This window comes from Pelophylax lessonae (genome assembly GCF_965119305.1).
Source record: "Pelophylax lessonae genome assembly, chromosome: 3".
NCBI lineage: Eukaryota > Metazoa > Chordata > Amphibia > Anura > Ranidae > Pelophylax > Pelophylax lessonae.
The window spans coordinates 551,199,549-551,217,322 of NC_138770.1; the positions used below are offsets into that span (position 1 = coordinate 551,199,549).

Genomic DNA, 17,774 nt, shown 5'->3' on the forward strand with positions numbered 1-17,774 from the left:
CTGACCACCTCCTGTATCATGTCCTCCGCCTCTGACCACCTCCTGTATCATGTCCTCCGCCTCTGACCACCTCCTGTATCATGTCCGCAGTCTCTGACCACCTCCTGTATCATGTCCGCAGTCTCTGACCACCTCCTGTATCATGTCCGCAGCCTCTGACCTTCTCCTGTATCATGTCTGCTAAATGTACAGTGTGTGTTGTAAAACGTTTGACATTTCGAACATGGGAGAGGCAGCGCTGTCTTGCCGCGCTAAAGGTGCAAAGCACCAGTCTGCAGCTGCGTGCTTGACCGCTTCCAATCCGATCGCTGGCTTTTTCACCCGTGCGCCTGAAGTGACACCGGCTCCCAGCTGCAGCAGCGGTGCTTTCATCTCATCCACTGTAAAACAAGGGACCATTTTGAGTCACGCTGTATCCAGAAACGAAACCCTAACTGCAGAGGTACTGTACACTACCAAGATTGTCATTTATTTTAGTAAAAATATGCTGGGTGTGACATAGATTTTCTTCTTATTTAACATGTATACATATACATTTCATGAAAAATTAGGTCATGAATATTTATGTAAAGTCATATTAATAATAATGGGAAAGATATCCCAAAGTGTACCCACGGCTCTAGCCTAAGGTGCAAAGGCATGAGCCAGGATAAGAAAGAGACATAAAGAGAAAGATGAAAAGAAAAGGGAAAGGAGAAACAAAAATGGTAAAAAGAAAGAAAAAATGGCGGGAAAAAGGGGGCGGGGGAAAGGGGGGGGGGAAAAAGGATAAAGGAAAATAGGAAAAAAAGGGGAAAAAGAAAGTGTAGGGAAAAGGGAAGGACAAAAAAGTAAGAACAATATTGGGAGGGCTGGTGGGACTTTAAGGGTACCAAGTAGGCCACAAGATAAAGATTAAAATAAAATCATGAAATATTTATTAATGTTACATATTAAAAACAAGATGGGTGTTACAGAGAATTGTATTCATTATTCATCTAACATATGAAAAAACTGGATGTGTAAGATCATATATAGACACAAGGCAAAGGAATATACAAATATTTCGGTCCAATGAGGAACATCAAACCAATCCCAACATGTTTCGCGGGCGTGGAAAGTCCGCTTCTTCAGGGGAATAGAAATATGTTAGGTATAAAGTGCCTTGATTAGCCTGTACAATACAATAATGGCAAGGATTAATACATATACATACATACGTATAAAAATAAACATATAATGCATGCATGTGTGGAACGCCCATATGCATCCAAAGCATCCACCGTGAACATGCTCACCAAACGACCGGACTCGGTAATGCCCTGTACACACTATCAGATTATCTGAAGACTTTTGTCTGCAGACTTACCAAAACCATATAATATGAGGTCAAACCTAAACACTTTCAATTTGTATGCAATCCGGCAGGCCCTTGCACTACACAGAAAAGGTAAGTCTGCAGACAAAAGTCTTCAGATAATCTGATAGTGTGTACAGGGCATTAGGGTGCCCCCCAGAGAAACGTCTCCCCAGCGGATGTGGAGGGATAGTAAAGGCAGGGGATGAAAAAGTGAAGATGAAATAGAACCGACATTCAACAACACCGTAAAAACGGAGAAGTGCTTAAATAGCGGTGTTCTATACCTTTTTGGGTGTCTCATTAGAGAAACTCACATCACCAATGCAAAAAGTAAATGAAGATGGGGAGAGCTGCTGCAGTAAGGCTAAGGCTGGGATTCAGCGTGGAAAGATCTTCTAAATGAATGAGGATAGAATGCATGAACAATCTATAATGTGTAAATCTCAGTTGTCCTCAATGGAGATATCCAAATAGGGGGCAAATTTACCTGCTCGGTGCCAAGTCATGAAGACTATGACATAGGAATCTGCCTAGTGGTGGTAGGATAGGCAGGAACATACAAGATTGGGGAGTATGTAAAAATACCTAGTGCAAGGGAGTAAGCCCAAGCTTTAGGATAATCTGTAGGGCATAACAGGAGAAAAACTTATTCGAGAAAATCATCCACGAATCCGCCGGATCCCATAAAATAGCCAGAGATCTTACCCACAAGCAGCCGCCATGCTGGTAGACGCCGTCTCCTTAGTGAAAAGACGGTGAGATCCCGCCTATTAAGGCCCTCAACCCGACGCCAGGTTGCGCATGACGTCATACGCAAAGTGGGCGGGTCAGGTCCCCAACTGCGTGCGTATATGGAAGTGCGCGCGCAGTACCACTCTTGGATTGGGCCACAATAGGCAGCCCAGAGCGGCCGCAGCGAAGACAGTTCGGACACGCATGCGTCCAAACCGTGATGTGCGAGAGGACCACACATCCGCTGAGAAGACAGGGGAGCACGCCACCATCCGGACGGAGGGGGCAGTACACCGGAGGATGCAGACAAGATGCAAAATTATACTGAGCGTCCACAAAGGCATGCAATGCACTATACAGAGATAATTCATCATAAATAACGAATTTAATCGTGGAGAAAACACCTTTTAACACATGTATGCAGCTAATTAAACATAATTTAATATAAAAGAAGAACGGGGGAAATTAAAATTCCCCGTTATTCCTGCATATGGGTTCCTCTGAGGGAATCCGCAATTGGACTACCCAGAAAGAGCCAACAAAAAGTACATTAATTTCTAGAATACTGTAATTATTGTTGGATCAGCAAATAGCAATACTAAATCCTGGAGAGACATTAGTTGACCTCTAAATAGAGAATGAAACACGGTATTCCCACGGTATTCCCACATGTGAGAATAACCAATAACTTACCCGTCTGCAAGACCGTAGCAAGAGTTTCACAAGGTGCAAACCATCAGAGTGGCAAATGTGGTGAACAGAATGAATGGCCTGGGCACAGGGATGCGATCAGTTCCAAAGAATCCAAAGAGGAATCTACCCCAGAAATGGTTTATACGTAAGTGCTTCATTAATCCCTGGAGGTGTAGTAGCCTCAATAAGATTCCTTTTGTAATATTCGTTTATCCCAGTTCCCCCCACGGGGGTCCTGGGGAACAACCTCCAAAACAAAAAAAGAAACCATAGAATTGTCATATTTATGACGAAAGCCTATATGACGTGTGACACTGGTCTGTATGGTGCCTCCCTCTGAATGGTAAATGTGATCTCCTATGTGCTTACTTAGCTTTCTAATAGTCTTACCGACATAGAAAGCTCCGCAGCGACAGGTCATAAGGTAAACCAGTCCCTGTGTATTACAGTCAGCGTATTGTCTAGAATGAAACCATTTCCCATTAGGAAAACGTATACCTGTACCCGTTTTAACCCAGGGGCATTTATCGCAAGAGCCACATCGATATGTGCCTTTTTTGGGGGCATGATTGGTGGTAGCATTAGTGTAGTGACTTTTGGTGAGACAGTCACGAAGAGAGGTGGCTCGTCTAAATACTAAACTAGGTCTAGCATTGAGATATTTGCTTAAGGTATAATCTTGAGTAAGAATCGGCCAATGACGTTTCAAGATATTCCGTAGGATATCATCATGTGCAGAATAGGTGGTAATGAACCTGACATTTATGTCTTTCTTTTTGGTGGTCGTTTTGTATAACAGGTCAGTTCTGGAATGAGCTCTGGCCCTGTTATAGGATTTTCTCAACAAAGTTTTGGAATATCCTCTGGCAAGGAGTCGCTCACGCAACTGGTCAGCCTGGACGCGAAATTTGGTTTCGGCAGAACAATTTCTGCGGAGCCTAAGGTATTGGGCATATGGGATACTTGCGACCAGAGGGGCGGGATGGACACTTGCTGCGCTTAGAATGGTATTACCGGCACTGGGTTTGCGGTAAAGGTCAGTGTCAATCTGTCCGTCCGGGGAGAGGCTGATGCTCAGATCCAGAAATGAAACATATTGTCTGTCAAAGGTGTAAGTAAATTTTAAATTTAAATTGTTATTAAGAGCCGTAAGGAATAGTGAAAGTTCAATTTGTGTACCTGTCCATATGATTAAAAGATCATCAATGAACCTGTACCATATTAAAATCTGAGACAACCAGTGTTCCATCTCCTCATCCGAGAAGATCAGCCTCTCCCAGGCACCCAGGTACAAATTGGCATATGACGGTGCGCAGCAAGTGCCCATCGCGACCCCCTGGATCTGCAAGTATGTTTGCTCCAAGAACGTAAAATAGTTCCTTGTCAGAATAAATCTGAGAAGTTTGAGGACAAAGTCCATCAAAGGCCATGTCCTATGGTCTTGTTCCTTGAGGAAAGATTCTGCCATCCGGATGCCCTGGTCGTGCGGGATTCTTGAGTACAAAGCCTCAATATCGATTGCTACAAGCAGGGCATCCGGAGGGACCTGAATCTCCTCAAGGTGTTTTAAAAGATCGGTAGTATCCCGTATATAGGACGGGAGTGCCAGGACATGAGGCAGCAAAAACGAATCAACAAATTTGCTGGCGTGTTCCGTGAGCGACTCGTTGCCTGAGACAATAGGTCTACCGGGGGGGGGGGGGGGTGGTGGTCAAGACTCTTATGGACCTTGGGTAAGGTGTAAAAGGTGGGAATTTTAGGATGTTTAATCAGCAAAAAGTTATGCGTATCCCTGTCTATAAGGCCCTGGATGAAGGCCTCAATTATGTAAAGTCATGGAATTTTATTGGTGAAAATGTGTATGAACCCTGATTTGGGATACCAACTAGCAAGGGGGTTAAGCTCCAGAAGTCCACTCCCTCTGGGCCATTGATTCCTTCTTTATCGGTCAGAACAATGCACACCACCTAAAAAGTGTATGGTCCACACACACACAGTTATCTTTTGCTTTCACAGACCACTTTCAAGGATATATTTTATCTTTTTAATACTGTGCATTCAGAAAGTATTTACAATGCTTCACTTTTTCCACATTTTGTTATGTTACAGCCTTATTCCAAAATGGAATAAATGCATTATTTTCCTTATATTTCTGCAACCAGTACCCCATAATTACAAAGTGAAAAAGTTTGTTTGAAATCTTTGCAACTTTATTAAAAATTTAACAAAAATAAATAAATCACATGTATACATTTGGTATTCGCAACCTTTGCAATGGTACTTATAATTGAGCTCTGGTGCATGTTGTTTCCATTGATCATCCCTAAGATGTTTCCATAACTTGTTTGGAGTGTACCTGTTTTAAATTCAGTTGACTGAGCATGATTTGGAAATGCACACACACATCTCTATAAGGTTCCACAGTTAACAGTGCATGTCAGAGCACACACACCAAGCCATGAAGTCCAAAGAATTGGCTGTTGACCTTTGAGACAGGATTGTATTGAGGCCCAGATCTGAAGAAGGGTACAGAAAAATGTCTGCAGCTTTGGAGTTCCCAATGAGCACAGTGTCAAACATCATCTGTAAATAAAAGACATTTGAAATCACCAGTACTCTTCCTAGGAGAGGCCGTACGGACAAACTGAGCAAACTGGGGCAAAGGGCCTTAGTCTGGGAGGTAACCAAGGTCCTGATGGTCACTCTGACAGCGCTCCAGTGTTTCTTTGTGGAGAGAGGAGACCCTTCCAGAAGAACAACCATCTCTGCAGCACTCCACCAATCAGGCCTAGATGGTAGAGGGCCAGATGGAAGCCACTCCTTAGTAAAAGGCACATCACACCCTGCCTGGAATTTGCTAAAAGGCACCTGAAGGACTATCAGACAATGAGAAACAAAATCCTCTGGTCTAATGAAAGAAAGATTAAACTCTTTGGCCTAAATGGCAAGCATCATGTCTGGAGAAAATTGGGCACTGCTCATCACCTGGCCAATGCCATCTCTACTGTGAAGCGTGGTGGAAGCATCATGCTGTGGGGATGTTTTTCAGCAGCAGGAACTGGGAGATTAGTCCAGGATCGAGGGGAAGATGAATGCAGCAATGTACAGTGACCATGATATAAAACCTGCTTCAGAGCGCTCAGGACCTCAGACTAGGGTGAAGGTTCATTTTCCAACAGGACAACAACCCTAAGCACACAGCCAAGATAAAGGAGTGGCTACAGGAGAAATCTGTGAATGTCCTTCAGTGGCCCAGCCAGAGCCCAAAACCTGATTGAACATCTCTGGAGAAATCTGAATATGGCTGTGCACCAATGCTCCCCATCCAACCTGATGGAGTTTGCGAGGTTCTGCAAAGAAGAATGGGAGAAACTGCCTAAAAATAAGCACTGATATCTCCCTGCGTTTTGTATCTGCTGCCTACTGTACTAGAATCTGCAAATTAGGATGGAACTGCTAGAGTTTTCATTGAATGAAATGTGTTTACTGTTTTATCCCCCTGTGCCCTTCTGCTTGATGTTTTACACTTAGAGGGAAGAATACAGGGCATTAAAAGAAAAGAAGAGACCGCAAAGGAGAGAATACGGGGCATATAAGAGAATTGCCAGAGAGAGGAATATATGGGACATAGAAGGAAGAGAAGAATGACCACAGAGGGGAGAATACAGGGAATAGAAAGAAGAGGAGAATAATCACAGTGGGGGTGGGAGTGGGGAATACAGAAAATAGAAGGAACGGGAGAAGAATGACTGCAGAAGGTAGTTTACAGAGTAAAGGTGCACAGGGGGGGGGGGGGGTATTAGAAGGAGAAAAGTGACCACAGAGGGGGGAGAATAGAAGGAAGTGGAGAATGTGGAAAAAGACCACAGAGGGGGGAATAGAAGGAAGAGGAGGAGAATGACAAGAGGGGGGGGGGAGGTGAAGAGGAGGAGAATGACACCGATGGGGGTTAGAGGAAGAAAATGACACCAGGAGGGGTGGGTGAAGAGGAGAATGACACGGGGGGGGGGGGAGGTGAAGGGGAGGAGAATGACACGGGGGGGAGGTGAAGAGGAGGAGAATGACACGGGGGGAGGTGAAGAGGAAGAGAATGACACCAGGGGGGAGGTGAATGAAACCGGTGGGGGGTGAAGAGGAGGAGAATGACACCAGGGGGAAGGTGAAGAGTAGGAGAATTACACGGCGGGGGGGAGGTGAAGAGGAGGAGAATGACACCGGGGGGGAGGTGAAGAGAAGGAGAATGACACGGGGGGGGGGCACAGAGAGGTGAGAATAGAAGGAAGTGGAAAATGACCACAGAGGGGGAATAGAAGGAAGAGGAGGGGAATGACACTAGGGGGGGGGGGAGAGGTGAAGAGAAGGAGAATGACACCGGGGGGGGGGGTTAGAGGAAGAGAATGACACCGGGGAGGGGAGGTGAAGAGGAAGAGAATGACACCGGGGGAAGAGGAAGAGAATGACACCGGGGGGGGGGTTAGAGGAAGAGAATGACACTGGGAGGGGAGGTTAGAGGAAGAGAATGACACTGGGAGGGGAGGTTAGAGGAAGAGAATGACACTGGGGGGAGGTTAGAGGAAGAGAATGACACCGGGGGGGGGAGGTGAAGAGGAGGAGAATGACAACGGGGGGGGTGAAGAGGAGAATGACAACGGGGGGGGTGAAGAGGGGGAGAATTACAAAGGGGGGGTGAAGAGGGGGAGAATGACAACAGGGGGGTGTTAAAAGGAGGAGAATGACACCGCGGGGGGGGTGGAGATGAGGAGGAGGAGAGTGACACCGGGGGGGGAGGTGAAGAGGAGGAGAGTGACACCGTGGGAGGGAGGTGAAGAGGAGAATAACAACATGGGGGTGAAGAGGAGGAGAATGACACAGTGGGGGGGGAGTGAAGAGGAGGGGAATGACACCGGGGGGGATGAAGAGGAGAAGAATGACACCAGGGGGGAGGGTAAAGAGGAGGAGAATAACACGGGGGGGGGGTAAAGAGGAGGAGAATGACCACAGGGGGGATAAAGAGGAGGAGAATGACCACGGGGGGGGGTAAAGAGGAGGATGACCAGGGGGGGGGGTGATGAGAAGGAGAACATCCATGGGGGGGGTGAAGAGGAGAATGACTGTGGGGGGGGGGGTGTGGAGGAAAGTGACCATGGGGTTCTAAGAGGAGGAGAATGACCACAGGAAGGGGGGTTTAGAGGGAAGAGGAGAAGAATGCCCACAGAGGGGGGGAAAGAAGGTAGAGGAGAAGAATAGAATTACCATGGGGGGAATAGAAGGGAGAGGAGAAGAATGAGCAAAGAGGGAAAAATAGATGGAAGTTGAGAAGAATGACCACTGAGGGGGGAATAGAAGGAGAAGAATGACCACTGAGGGGGGAATAGAAGGAGAAGAATGACCACTGAGGGGGGAATAGAAGGAGAAGAATGACCACAGAGGGGGGGGGGGGATAGAAGAAAGTAGAGAAGTATGGGGGGAGGGTAGAAGGAAGAGGGGAAGAATGACCAAAGGGGAGTGAATTCAGGGACTACAAGCAGAGCCGCCATCAGGGGGGTACAGCCCATACAGATGTAGGGGGCCCGGGCACCATGATGGGCTCAGTCCCGGGTAATACCCAGGCTCTAAGTCGACACCTCCCCTTTTTTCCTCTCCTACACTGGCAACTAGTCCTGACTCTCGCTGGTACCACCCACTGCGCTGGCTCATGACTCCCAGCCTCCCGCTGGCCGCCGCTGTCAAAATTATTGGTTGCTAGGACTGCCTGGCATCCTAGCATTCAATTATATGCATTCACAAGCCCGGGCAGAGGGGGAGGATGTAACTTGGTGGTCAGGCCCGGGGGGGGGGGGGGGGGGGGCAGGCCTAAAGCTGAGTAAGGGGCCCCAAAATTTCTGATGGCTGCCCTGACTACAAGGAATGGGAGAAGAATGGAGGGAGGGGTGTATAGGGCATGGAATGGCCTGTACTGGGGTATGTTCACAGGGTACCAAAGCAGGGAACTCGCCATGCTCCACTACCACAGAGCACAATAGAAATGACTGAACCAAATTGGTTTGTACACAATTTGCATTCACCACACATTGGATTTTGTTGCGCCAATGTAAACAGATGTGATTACATGCTACGTTCAGACCACTCTATCGCATGTACTAAGTTATAGAACCCGCGTGTTTGAACGTAATAAAGTGTAGGAAAAGCATTTCGGTCCGAGTTCCATATCCTCCTATTTAATATAATCATATATTTAGTGCAACTTTAGGACAGCTATACTGGTGAGAAAGCCATCGGCAAGCGCCTCTCCTCAGCCAGTGACAGCTGCAATTCCCAATTAGCACGGCTAATACTAGGGGGCGCTGTGATCAATGCACGGTCAGGTGTTCTGTCAAAAATCCCTACCCCATCAGATTCCACCGGAAGTGACGAGGTATGGTTTTCTCACGGAACACTGTCACCGCTTCTAGACGTCTATTCTCTCCCTCTGTGCCCGCCCCGGAAGAGGAAGGCCTGGGCTGTCTTCTGCTACCTCGTAGCGATCATGCTGGTGCCAGCGGATGGAGGGACAAGGTCACCCACGTGAGGGATTGCCGTAGGACTGATATGTCTATAGAAGGCAGGTATGCGGCATGCTATCGTATGTCCATCTCATTTGGCAGCATGTTGGAGAAGTGTGCTGGGGATCAGTATCTGTGTCTGCTGGAATAGGACAGTGTATGGCAGATTATGTCCTGTCTAGAATTTGTGTTGCATAATGTCAGCAATACACAGCAATGTTTCCCATTTGTTTTTGCTATAATAGCCAAAAAATAAAATCTACGATCTTGTTGTCCTGGACATAACCTTGCACGCAGGGTCATCTAGGAGCAGCGCGTCCGTTCTGGCGTTGAAGGCTCCATTCACCTCTGCGCATCACCATTGCGGTGCCATTAATTGATAAAGGCACCCCAAATGTGGGAAGCAAAAAATATGATTTAAAAAAAAAAAACACAAAACTGAACTCAGCAGGGTGGATTTGATTTAAAGTGGAGCTCCATCCAAAAGTGGAACTTCCACTGATCTGCTTCCCCCCCCCCCTCTTTTGGTGCCACCTTTCAAGGGGGAATGGGTACCTTTTTTTTGACAGGTACCCTTCCCCTCTTCCGGCAGGCGGTGCTGTCCCTCATTAGTTTTGTCCTCCTCCTCCTTTCCCTGCCGCCAGGCCAGATAGCGCATGCGCAGTAGGGAACCGGCTGTGCTGGTTTCCTTTACAACAAATGGCAGCCAATCCGAACATCAGCTGGGGTGCCAACATCGTGGGTTCCCTGGACAGGTAAGTGTCTATATATTAAAAGTCAGAAGCTACAGTATTTGTAGCTGCTGGTTTTTAATTTTTTTTTTCCTCAGCCGGAACACCCCTTTAAATCAAGTTGATTTAAATCACTAGTATAAGGGCTTGATTCATAGCATCATTTTTAACTACTTCAATACTGTGCACTTCACCCCCTTCCTGCCCAGGCCAATTTTCAGCTTTCAGCGCTGTCACAATTTGAATGACAATTGCGCGGTCATGCTACACTGTACCCATATGAAATCTTTATCATTTTTTTCACACAAATAGAGCTTTCTTTAGGCGGTATTTAATCACCGCTGGGTTTTTTTTATTTCTTACAAAAAAAAAAGGATAAATTTTGAAAATAAATAATTTTTCTCCTTCACTGATGTGCACTGATACGCTGCACTGATGAGGTGGCACTGACGAGGAGGTACTCATATGACGGGCAGCACTGACTGGCAACATTATGGGCACTGATGGTGGGCACGGTTTTTGAGCTTTTTTGTAATCTGGGCACTGATGATCAGTGCCCTGATTAACTTTTCTATGTTCCCAGTTGAGGAGGAGCCGCTGATCGGCTCTCCTCCCCAAACACTCAAGTCATTGGCTCTTTACCAAGATCGGGGGTCGCGGCGGGTCCTAGCAACACGTTACGGCCATGTTCGCCGCACTGCGCGCGAGAGGCTGTTCTGGTGCGCCGTCATATGAGGTCAACCCAGAACAATAGCCACACCGCTCCGCTGTCATTTGACGGTGGACGGGTGGGAAGTGGTTAAAGAGCAACTGTCATCGCTCTCCTGCAGCGGCTCCTCTTCTGACCCGCTGTTGACTCACCGACAGTCCCATTCACTTTATTGGGACGGCTGGTGATGCGGCAGTGACACAACAAGGTGAGGGACATGGTGGCAGCAGGTGAGTGGATGCCCGCTAACAGGCACTGCCATGTTGGATCTGGAATGACATTTGCTCTTTAAATGTAAGAACTCATTCTTGCTGGTAGTTAGTGTGAAATTGCTTGCGCGCTGAAGCGAACGCATACGCAAGTCCTGCCCACATATGTAATCGGTGTTCACATATCATGTGAGGTATTGCCGTGATCGTTAGAGCAATAATTTGAGCCCTAGACCTCCTCTGTAACTCTAAACTGGTAACCTGTAGAAAATTTTAAAGTGACGCCTATGGGGATTTTTAAGTACCATGTTTTGTCGCCATTGCACAAGCATGTGCAATTTTGAAGCATGACATGTTGGGTATTTATTTACTCGACTTAACATTATCTTTCACATTTTAGAAAAATCTGGGCTAACTTTACTGTTTTCTTATTTTTTAATTCAAAACGATTTTTTTTTTTCCAAAAACAATTGCATTTGTAAGACCGTTGCGCAAATATGTGATAAAAAATATTGCAACGATCTCTATTTTATTTTCTAAGGTCTCTGCTAAAAAATATATATATAATATTTGGGGGTTCAAAGTAATTTGCTAGCAAAAAAAAAAATGGTTTTAACTTGTAAACAAGTATCAGAAAAAGGCCCGGTCCTAAAGTGGTTAAAAAACATAACAATTTTGATCACTTTTATTGCTGTCAGTAATAGGCAGTGACAGGTACTCTTTATGGAGAGATCTGGGGTCCAAAAGACCCCAAACTCCTCCTGCTCTTAAAGCATTCGAAACGACAAGTTTGGATCTTTTGAATCCGGTCATTTTTTTTTTTTTTTTTGTACTGGAATGTGGTAAAATGCACTGGAAGACACCTGTCCTTTAATCACTTCCATACCAGGCCATTATAAAATGACGCCGACAGGAAGTCTTTGTCGATCCGGGCAGCCGTCATATGACATCCGCCCGCTCTCGCCGCTACTGCGTGCCGATTGGGGGTGAGGCTCGTCCCTCGGACTGAGCCCATCCCCGATCAAGGTAAACAGCCAATGAAATTGGCTGTTTACCATGTGATCGGCTGTGTCAATCACAGCCGATCACGTGAGCTGCACCAGCATGAGCCGCTCGTTCTCTCTGCAATGCGCGCTGATCAGGGACAAGGCTCGTCCCTAGGACAGAGCCCATCCCCGATCTAGGTAAAGAGCCAATGAAATTGGCTTTTTACCACGTGACCGGCTGTCAATCACAGCCGGTCACAGAATGTCAACAGAGAACACGGTAACTAGCTGTCACCGAGTTCTCCTCCTCACACACTGATCCTCTGTGAGGAGGAGATTGTGGTAACAGCTAGTTACCCATCATAGTGCACCCCAAAACACACTGATTGCCCCCCCCCCATAAAGAGGACCTGTCATTAGCCCATCAAAGTACCCAAGTACCTGTCAACAGCCCATCAGGTACAGTGATGACAGGTACTCGGGTACTTTGATGGGCTGGTGACAGGTACTCGGGTGCTCTGATGGGCTGGTGACAGGTATTCGGGTTCTCTGACGACGGGTACTCGGGTACTTTGAGTACCTGTCATTGGAGTACCCGAGTACCTGTCTCCAGCCCAGAGTGCCCGAGTACCTATCTGCACCCCATCAGATTACCCAAGTACCTGTCTGCAGCTCATCAGATACCTATCTGCAGCCCATTCCTCCTAGATTATGTGTTGGGGTGTTTGCTTTCCAAAATGGGGTCATTTTGTGGGGGTTTCCATTGTCTTGGTGTTCCAGGGCCTTCAAAAGTGTGATTGGTTGTAATTAAATCATATGTGTAATTTATGCTCTGAGAACACCTGACGGTGCTCCTTGCATATTGGGCCTCTGTATGTGACTATGCTGTGACAAAATCTCACATATGTGGTAACGCCATACTCAGGAGTAGCAGAATGTATTTTGGGGTGTCATTTTTGCTATGTACATGCTATGTGTTAGAAATATCCTATAAATTGACAACTTTGTGTAAAAAAAAAAAAAAAAAAAAAATGCGTTTTTATTTTCTTTCCACATTTTCCAAAAACTTGTGGAAAAAACTGACATGTTCAAAAGACTCACAATGCCTCATAGAATATACATTGGGGTGTTTCAAAGATAAGGATACCTATCCGCTGCTAAGCGGGTAAAGGATGAGAGGGAAAATGTGGATAAAGATGACGGACTCAAAACAAATATAGAAGGAAATAAGCATCCAATTCTGTATTTATCACAAAATACAAATAAATCGTAAAGGAAGGGGTGAATCAGCGCTAATCCTTTTAGAATGGTGAAGAAACCAATCAAGATGAATAAATAAATAGATAAAGATGTCAAAAATTCAATAACACACAGAAAGGTGTGGGAAACTGTTAAAGTGCGGGAAATGTTGAGTGATGATGAATAGTATAAAAATATACAACATCCAATAATCAATTCATCCAATAAATAAATAAAGATATCAAATAATCAATAACGCACAAAATAGTGTGGGAAACTATTAAAGTGCGGGAAATGTTGCGTGATGATAAATAGTAAAAATCAATGAATAAATATATAACATCCAATAATCAATATAAAGTAGTGTGGAAAACTATAAAAGTGCATCATCACGCAACATTCTTCCACGCTTTTATAGTTTTCCACACTACTTTATATAGATTATTGGATTTTATATATTTATTAATTGATTTTTACTATTTATCATCACGCAACATTTCCCGCACTTTAATAGTTTCCCACACTATTTTGTGTGTTATTGATTATTTGATATCTTTATTTATTGGATGAATTGATTATTGGATGTTGTATATTTTCATTGATTTTTATACTATTCATCATCACTCAACATTTCCCGCACTTTAATAGTTTCGCACACCTTTCTGTTGTTATTGATTATTTGACATCTTTATCTATTTATTTATTCATTTGGATTGGTTTCATTGCTATTCTAAAGGATTAGCGCTGATTCACCCCTTCCTTTACAACATTGGGGTGTTTGCTTTCCAAAATGGGGTCATTTTGTGGGTAATTCCCTTGTCCAGGGCCTTCAAAAGTGTGACAGGTCGTTAGGAAATGATATGTGTAATTTAGGCCCCTTTCACACATGCTGTCCGTTTGTCAGTTTTTCATCCATCCGTTGACGGATGAAAAACGGACATCAATGCACCTCTATGTAAAAACGGATGACAACGGATGATCATCCGCTTCCGTCAATGTCCGTTTTTTTGAATGGATGAATGCCCTATTTTTCATCTGTCAAAAAAACGGATTGGACGAAAAACGGATGACAAAACGGATGAAAACAGATGAAAAACGGATACATTTTGACGTGACTGAACTGATGAACTGAACGGACCATATGTGTGAAAGGGGCCTAATGCTCCTAGAACACCTGACGGTGCTCCTTGCATTTTGGGCCTCTGTATGTGGCCAGACTGTGTAAAAGTCTCACATGTGGTATCGCCATACTCAGGAGGAGTAGCAGAATGTATTTTGGGGTGTAATTGCAAGTATGCATATACTGTGTATGAGAAATACCTTGTTATTACAGTTTTGTGTAAAAAAAAAAAAAAAAAAAAAAAAAATTATTTCTTAATTTTCCCAAGAATTGTGGGAAAAAATTACAACTTAAAAAAACTCCCCATACCTCTTACTAAATACCCTGAAATGTCTACTTTCCAAAAAGGGGTCATTTGGGGGGTATTTGTACTTTCCTGACATTTCAGGGTCTCAAGAAATGAGATAGGCCGTCAGTACAGCAGGTGTGATCAATTTTCAATGATTGGCACCATAGCTTGTAGACTCTATAACTTTTAAACAGACTTAATAATAACCTACATATCTTTGGTAAAAATAACCCAAATTAGTGAAGTATAAAATTTGGCTCAAATTTATGAAAAAAAAATACTTATTTGCAAAATTTTATAATAGAAACTAAAACAAAATGTGTTTTTTTTTTTTCAAAATTTTCGCTCTGTTTTTTCACTTATATCGCAAAAAATAAAAAACTCCGTGGTGATTAAATACCACCAAAAGAAAGCTCTATTTGTGTGAAAAAAAATGATAAAAAATTTGATTAGGTACAGCGTTGTATGACTGAGTAATTATCATTCAAAGTGTGAGAGCACCGAAAGCTGAAAATTGGTCTGGGCAGGAAGGGGGTGTAACAGCTCTGTATGGAAGTGGTTAAGGTTAGGAAAAATGCACCGGACTAAATCAAAAACACACTGAAAAACGTCAAAAACAGGCATGCAGAAAAGCATCCAAAACATATTGGGGCTGCTTTTCTATGGTGTGAACTGGCCCTTAAAGTGAATAAAAAAAAAAGGGGGGGATGTGTTGGAAAGCATCAAAAGCGTTTCCAAAACGCGTCAAATGCGAATACAGAAGTGCACCTGGACTGTGTTTCTATGGTGTGACCTGGCCGTCGCAGGGAGAACCTAGGGGTGCCCACTTGGGGTAAGAAGAGATACAATAAGTTTAAGTGCTTCCTGGTACCCTAGGCAGAAATGAGCATTAAACCAATGCAGGGCAGTGAAGTGCAAGGGATTCTTTTCGGTTTTTTTTTTCTCAGTGTTCAGCTTCAAATATTTTTTATATGGAGTGTTGGTTTTACATTAAAGTATAACTAAAGGCAACATTTTTTTTTTTTTTTCGGTAGAGTGGAGAGGAAATCGAACACCTTGTCAGTACTGTCTGTGCCCCCATTAGGAAGATTCACCCTCTCTGTTTGTCCTGTTTACTTTGATCTTTTGGGTTGACAGCAGAACAGTAATGGAGGAGAAATCTTCCAATGGGGATGCTAGTTCCAGTGACACCTCAGGATTCCCACCCCTTTGAAGCGATTTCCTCTCACTTCCTGTTTTGGCTATGGGACAGGAAGTGAAGGGAAATCTCTGTGGGACAGAGATGGCAAAAAACTGACAGGTGTTCTAACCTTCCCTTTCTCCATCTAAAATGGGGGGGGGGGGGGGGGTGTTGCCTTTGATTCTACTTTAATCAGCCCTTTCTATGTTGCTGAATTCTGATGTTTTTATGAAACGTCAAAGTTCATAAAAGATAGAGGGTGATTAATGCCCAGTAAAAAAAAAAAAAAAAAAAAGCAAATATGCTGCTGTGTGCCTTACCACCTTAGCAATGATAAAGCTTAAAGTGATATTAAAGTTAATGTTTTGTTTTATTATAACTTGTATACAGTACTTATTATTTTATTAAAAAATTACCTGCTTAGTCTTTTTGCACAGAGCAGCCTGCATCCTCTTCATCTTGGGATCCCCACTGGTGCTCCTGCCAAGTGCCCCCAAAGCAAGCAGCTTGCTCTGGAGGCACCCAAGCAGACTTGCTCCCGAGCCGCAGTGTCCATTCACACACAGAGCTGCGGCTCAGCCCCGCCCCCACTCTCTTCTGATTGGCTCACTGGCTGTTTTTGACAGCAGCGGGAGCCAATAGCTGCCTCAGCCAATGGGGAGTGAGGGTCCCCGGAGAGCTGAGACTCTCGTGCACATCACTGGATCAGGATGGGGCTCAGGTAAGTATTAGGGGGGCTGCTGCACACAGAAGGTTTTTACCTTAATTCAGTTTGATGTTTTCTTTTGACACAGAAAGCGCTCAATTGCTTTTTTGTCTCATGTTATTTGAAGATAAATGCTGATATTTGTTTTGTTACTCTTTACAGGCACGTCTAATTCTCCCTGTAAGATCTTGTCAAAGCTGGCATTATGTCTTCAGTCGCAGGAATCCGGCTGGGTTTGAGCTTTCTGCGTTATGGGGCACAGCCGGGGGTGCCCTTTGTGTTTTTTTGCAGAAAAAGTCACAGCATTGCAGATCGAAGGTTTAAAAATTCTGAGAAACTTCCCTCTACCTGCGAAATGTCGACTGTTGCTGGTCAGAAACAAACCAAACCCTTCACAGTAGACTTGTCTGAATTGGGCAAAGAATTGGATATGGAAAAACCGTTAAGATACACTCAAAGGTTTATAACAGACCCTGGACTAGCGAATAACATTTTGTACAGCCTTGATCCTTGGGATCATAGAACCACACCAATTATAATGGAGTGCAACCCAGGTAATCCCTAGAATTCTTATACGTATTCACATGATCTTGAAAAATATTAGTAAATATGCTTAAAATAATTTATTTAAAGAGATTTTGAAAATCATTCATTGTTTTAAGGAAGATGAAAAACAAACTCTGCTTCATAGCATAGTGAAAAATAGGCATTTACGGAGTATGACTAAATTAAAATGTAATTTAGCAGTGGGGAGTCAACCAGTTACATCCTAGCTTTGTATCCACTGACATATCTTTTATTGATTGACAGAAGTCAATCAATAAATCATAAGTTTTTTTTAAATAAGGCAATTATGCAGAAGTCTTATATAAATGTAGGCCAATTTATGTAAATGTGTGTGTGTGTGTATATGTATATATATATATATATATATATATATATATATACACACACACACAGTTTTGATCTAATGTGTGAGAAATCATGTCGTCTGGCCTCAGCTGCAGGTATGCGTTTTCAATTGGATTTGTTCAGAGATCTCCTATATTGTTTAATGCAGAATCACATTCTTAATTACCCTTAAGTAGGTAAACATGTTCCCCTTGGAAAACTGCTATTTACCATAAACAAATACTCAAAAAATACCCTATGTTTAGACTTATGCTGTCACATACCTGGTAGAAGAGCCTGATATGATGAGGAAGGCCTCTCTTACACCTCTTACTCGGGGCCCCTGATCGAACAGACAGGTGGCACAGGAGTGCAGAGTGGCACGAGTGCCTATTGGTCTTGATAGTA

General features: G+C 44.1%; 1 protein-coding gene across 1 annotated transcript in view; it reads left to right on the forward strand.

The window, feature by feature from the left end:
- The first annotated feature begins 9,239 nt into the window (after positions 1–9,239).
- The window catches only part of TFB2M (transcription factor B2, mitochondrial), a 42,295-nt gene continuing 33,760 nt past the window's right edge, over positions 9,240–17,774 (forward strand). Inside the window, exons 1-2 of the mRNA XM_082250609.1 lie at positions 9,240–9,369; positions 16,638–17,029. Of these exons, the coding sequence (XP_082106735.1) occupies positions 16,681–17,029 (349 nt within the window). The 5' untranslated portion in view covers positions 9,240–9,369; positions 16,638–16,680. The remainder of the gene's footprint in view (positions 9,370–16,637; positions 17,030–17,774) is intronic.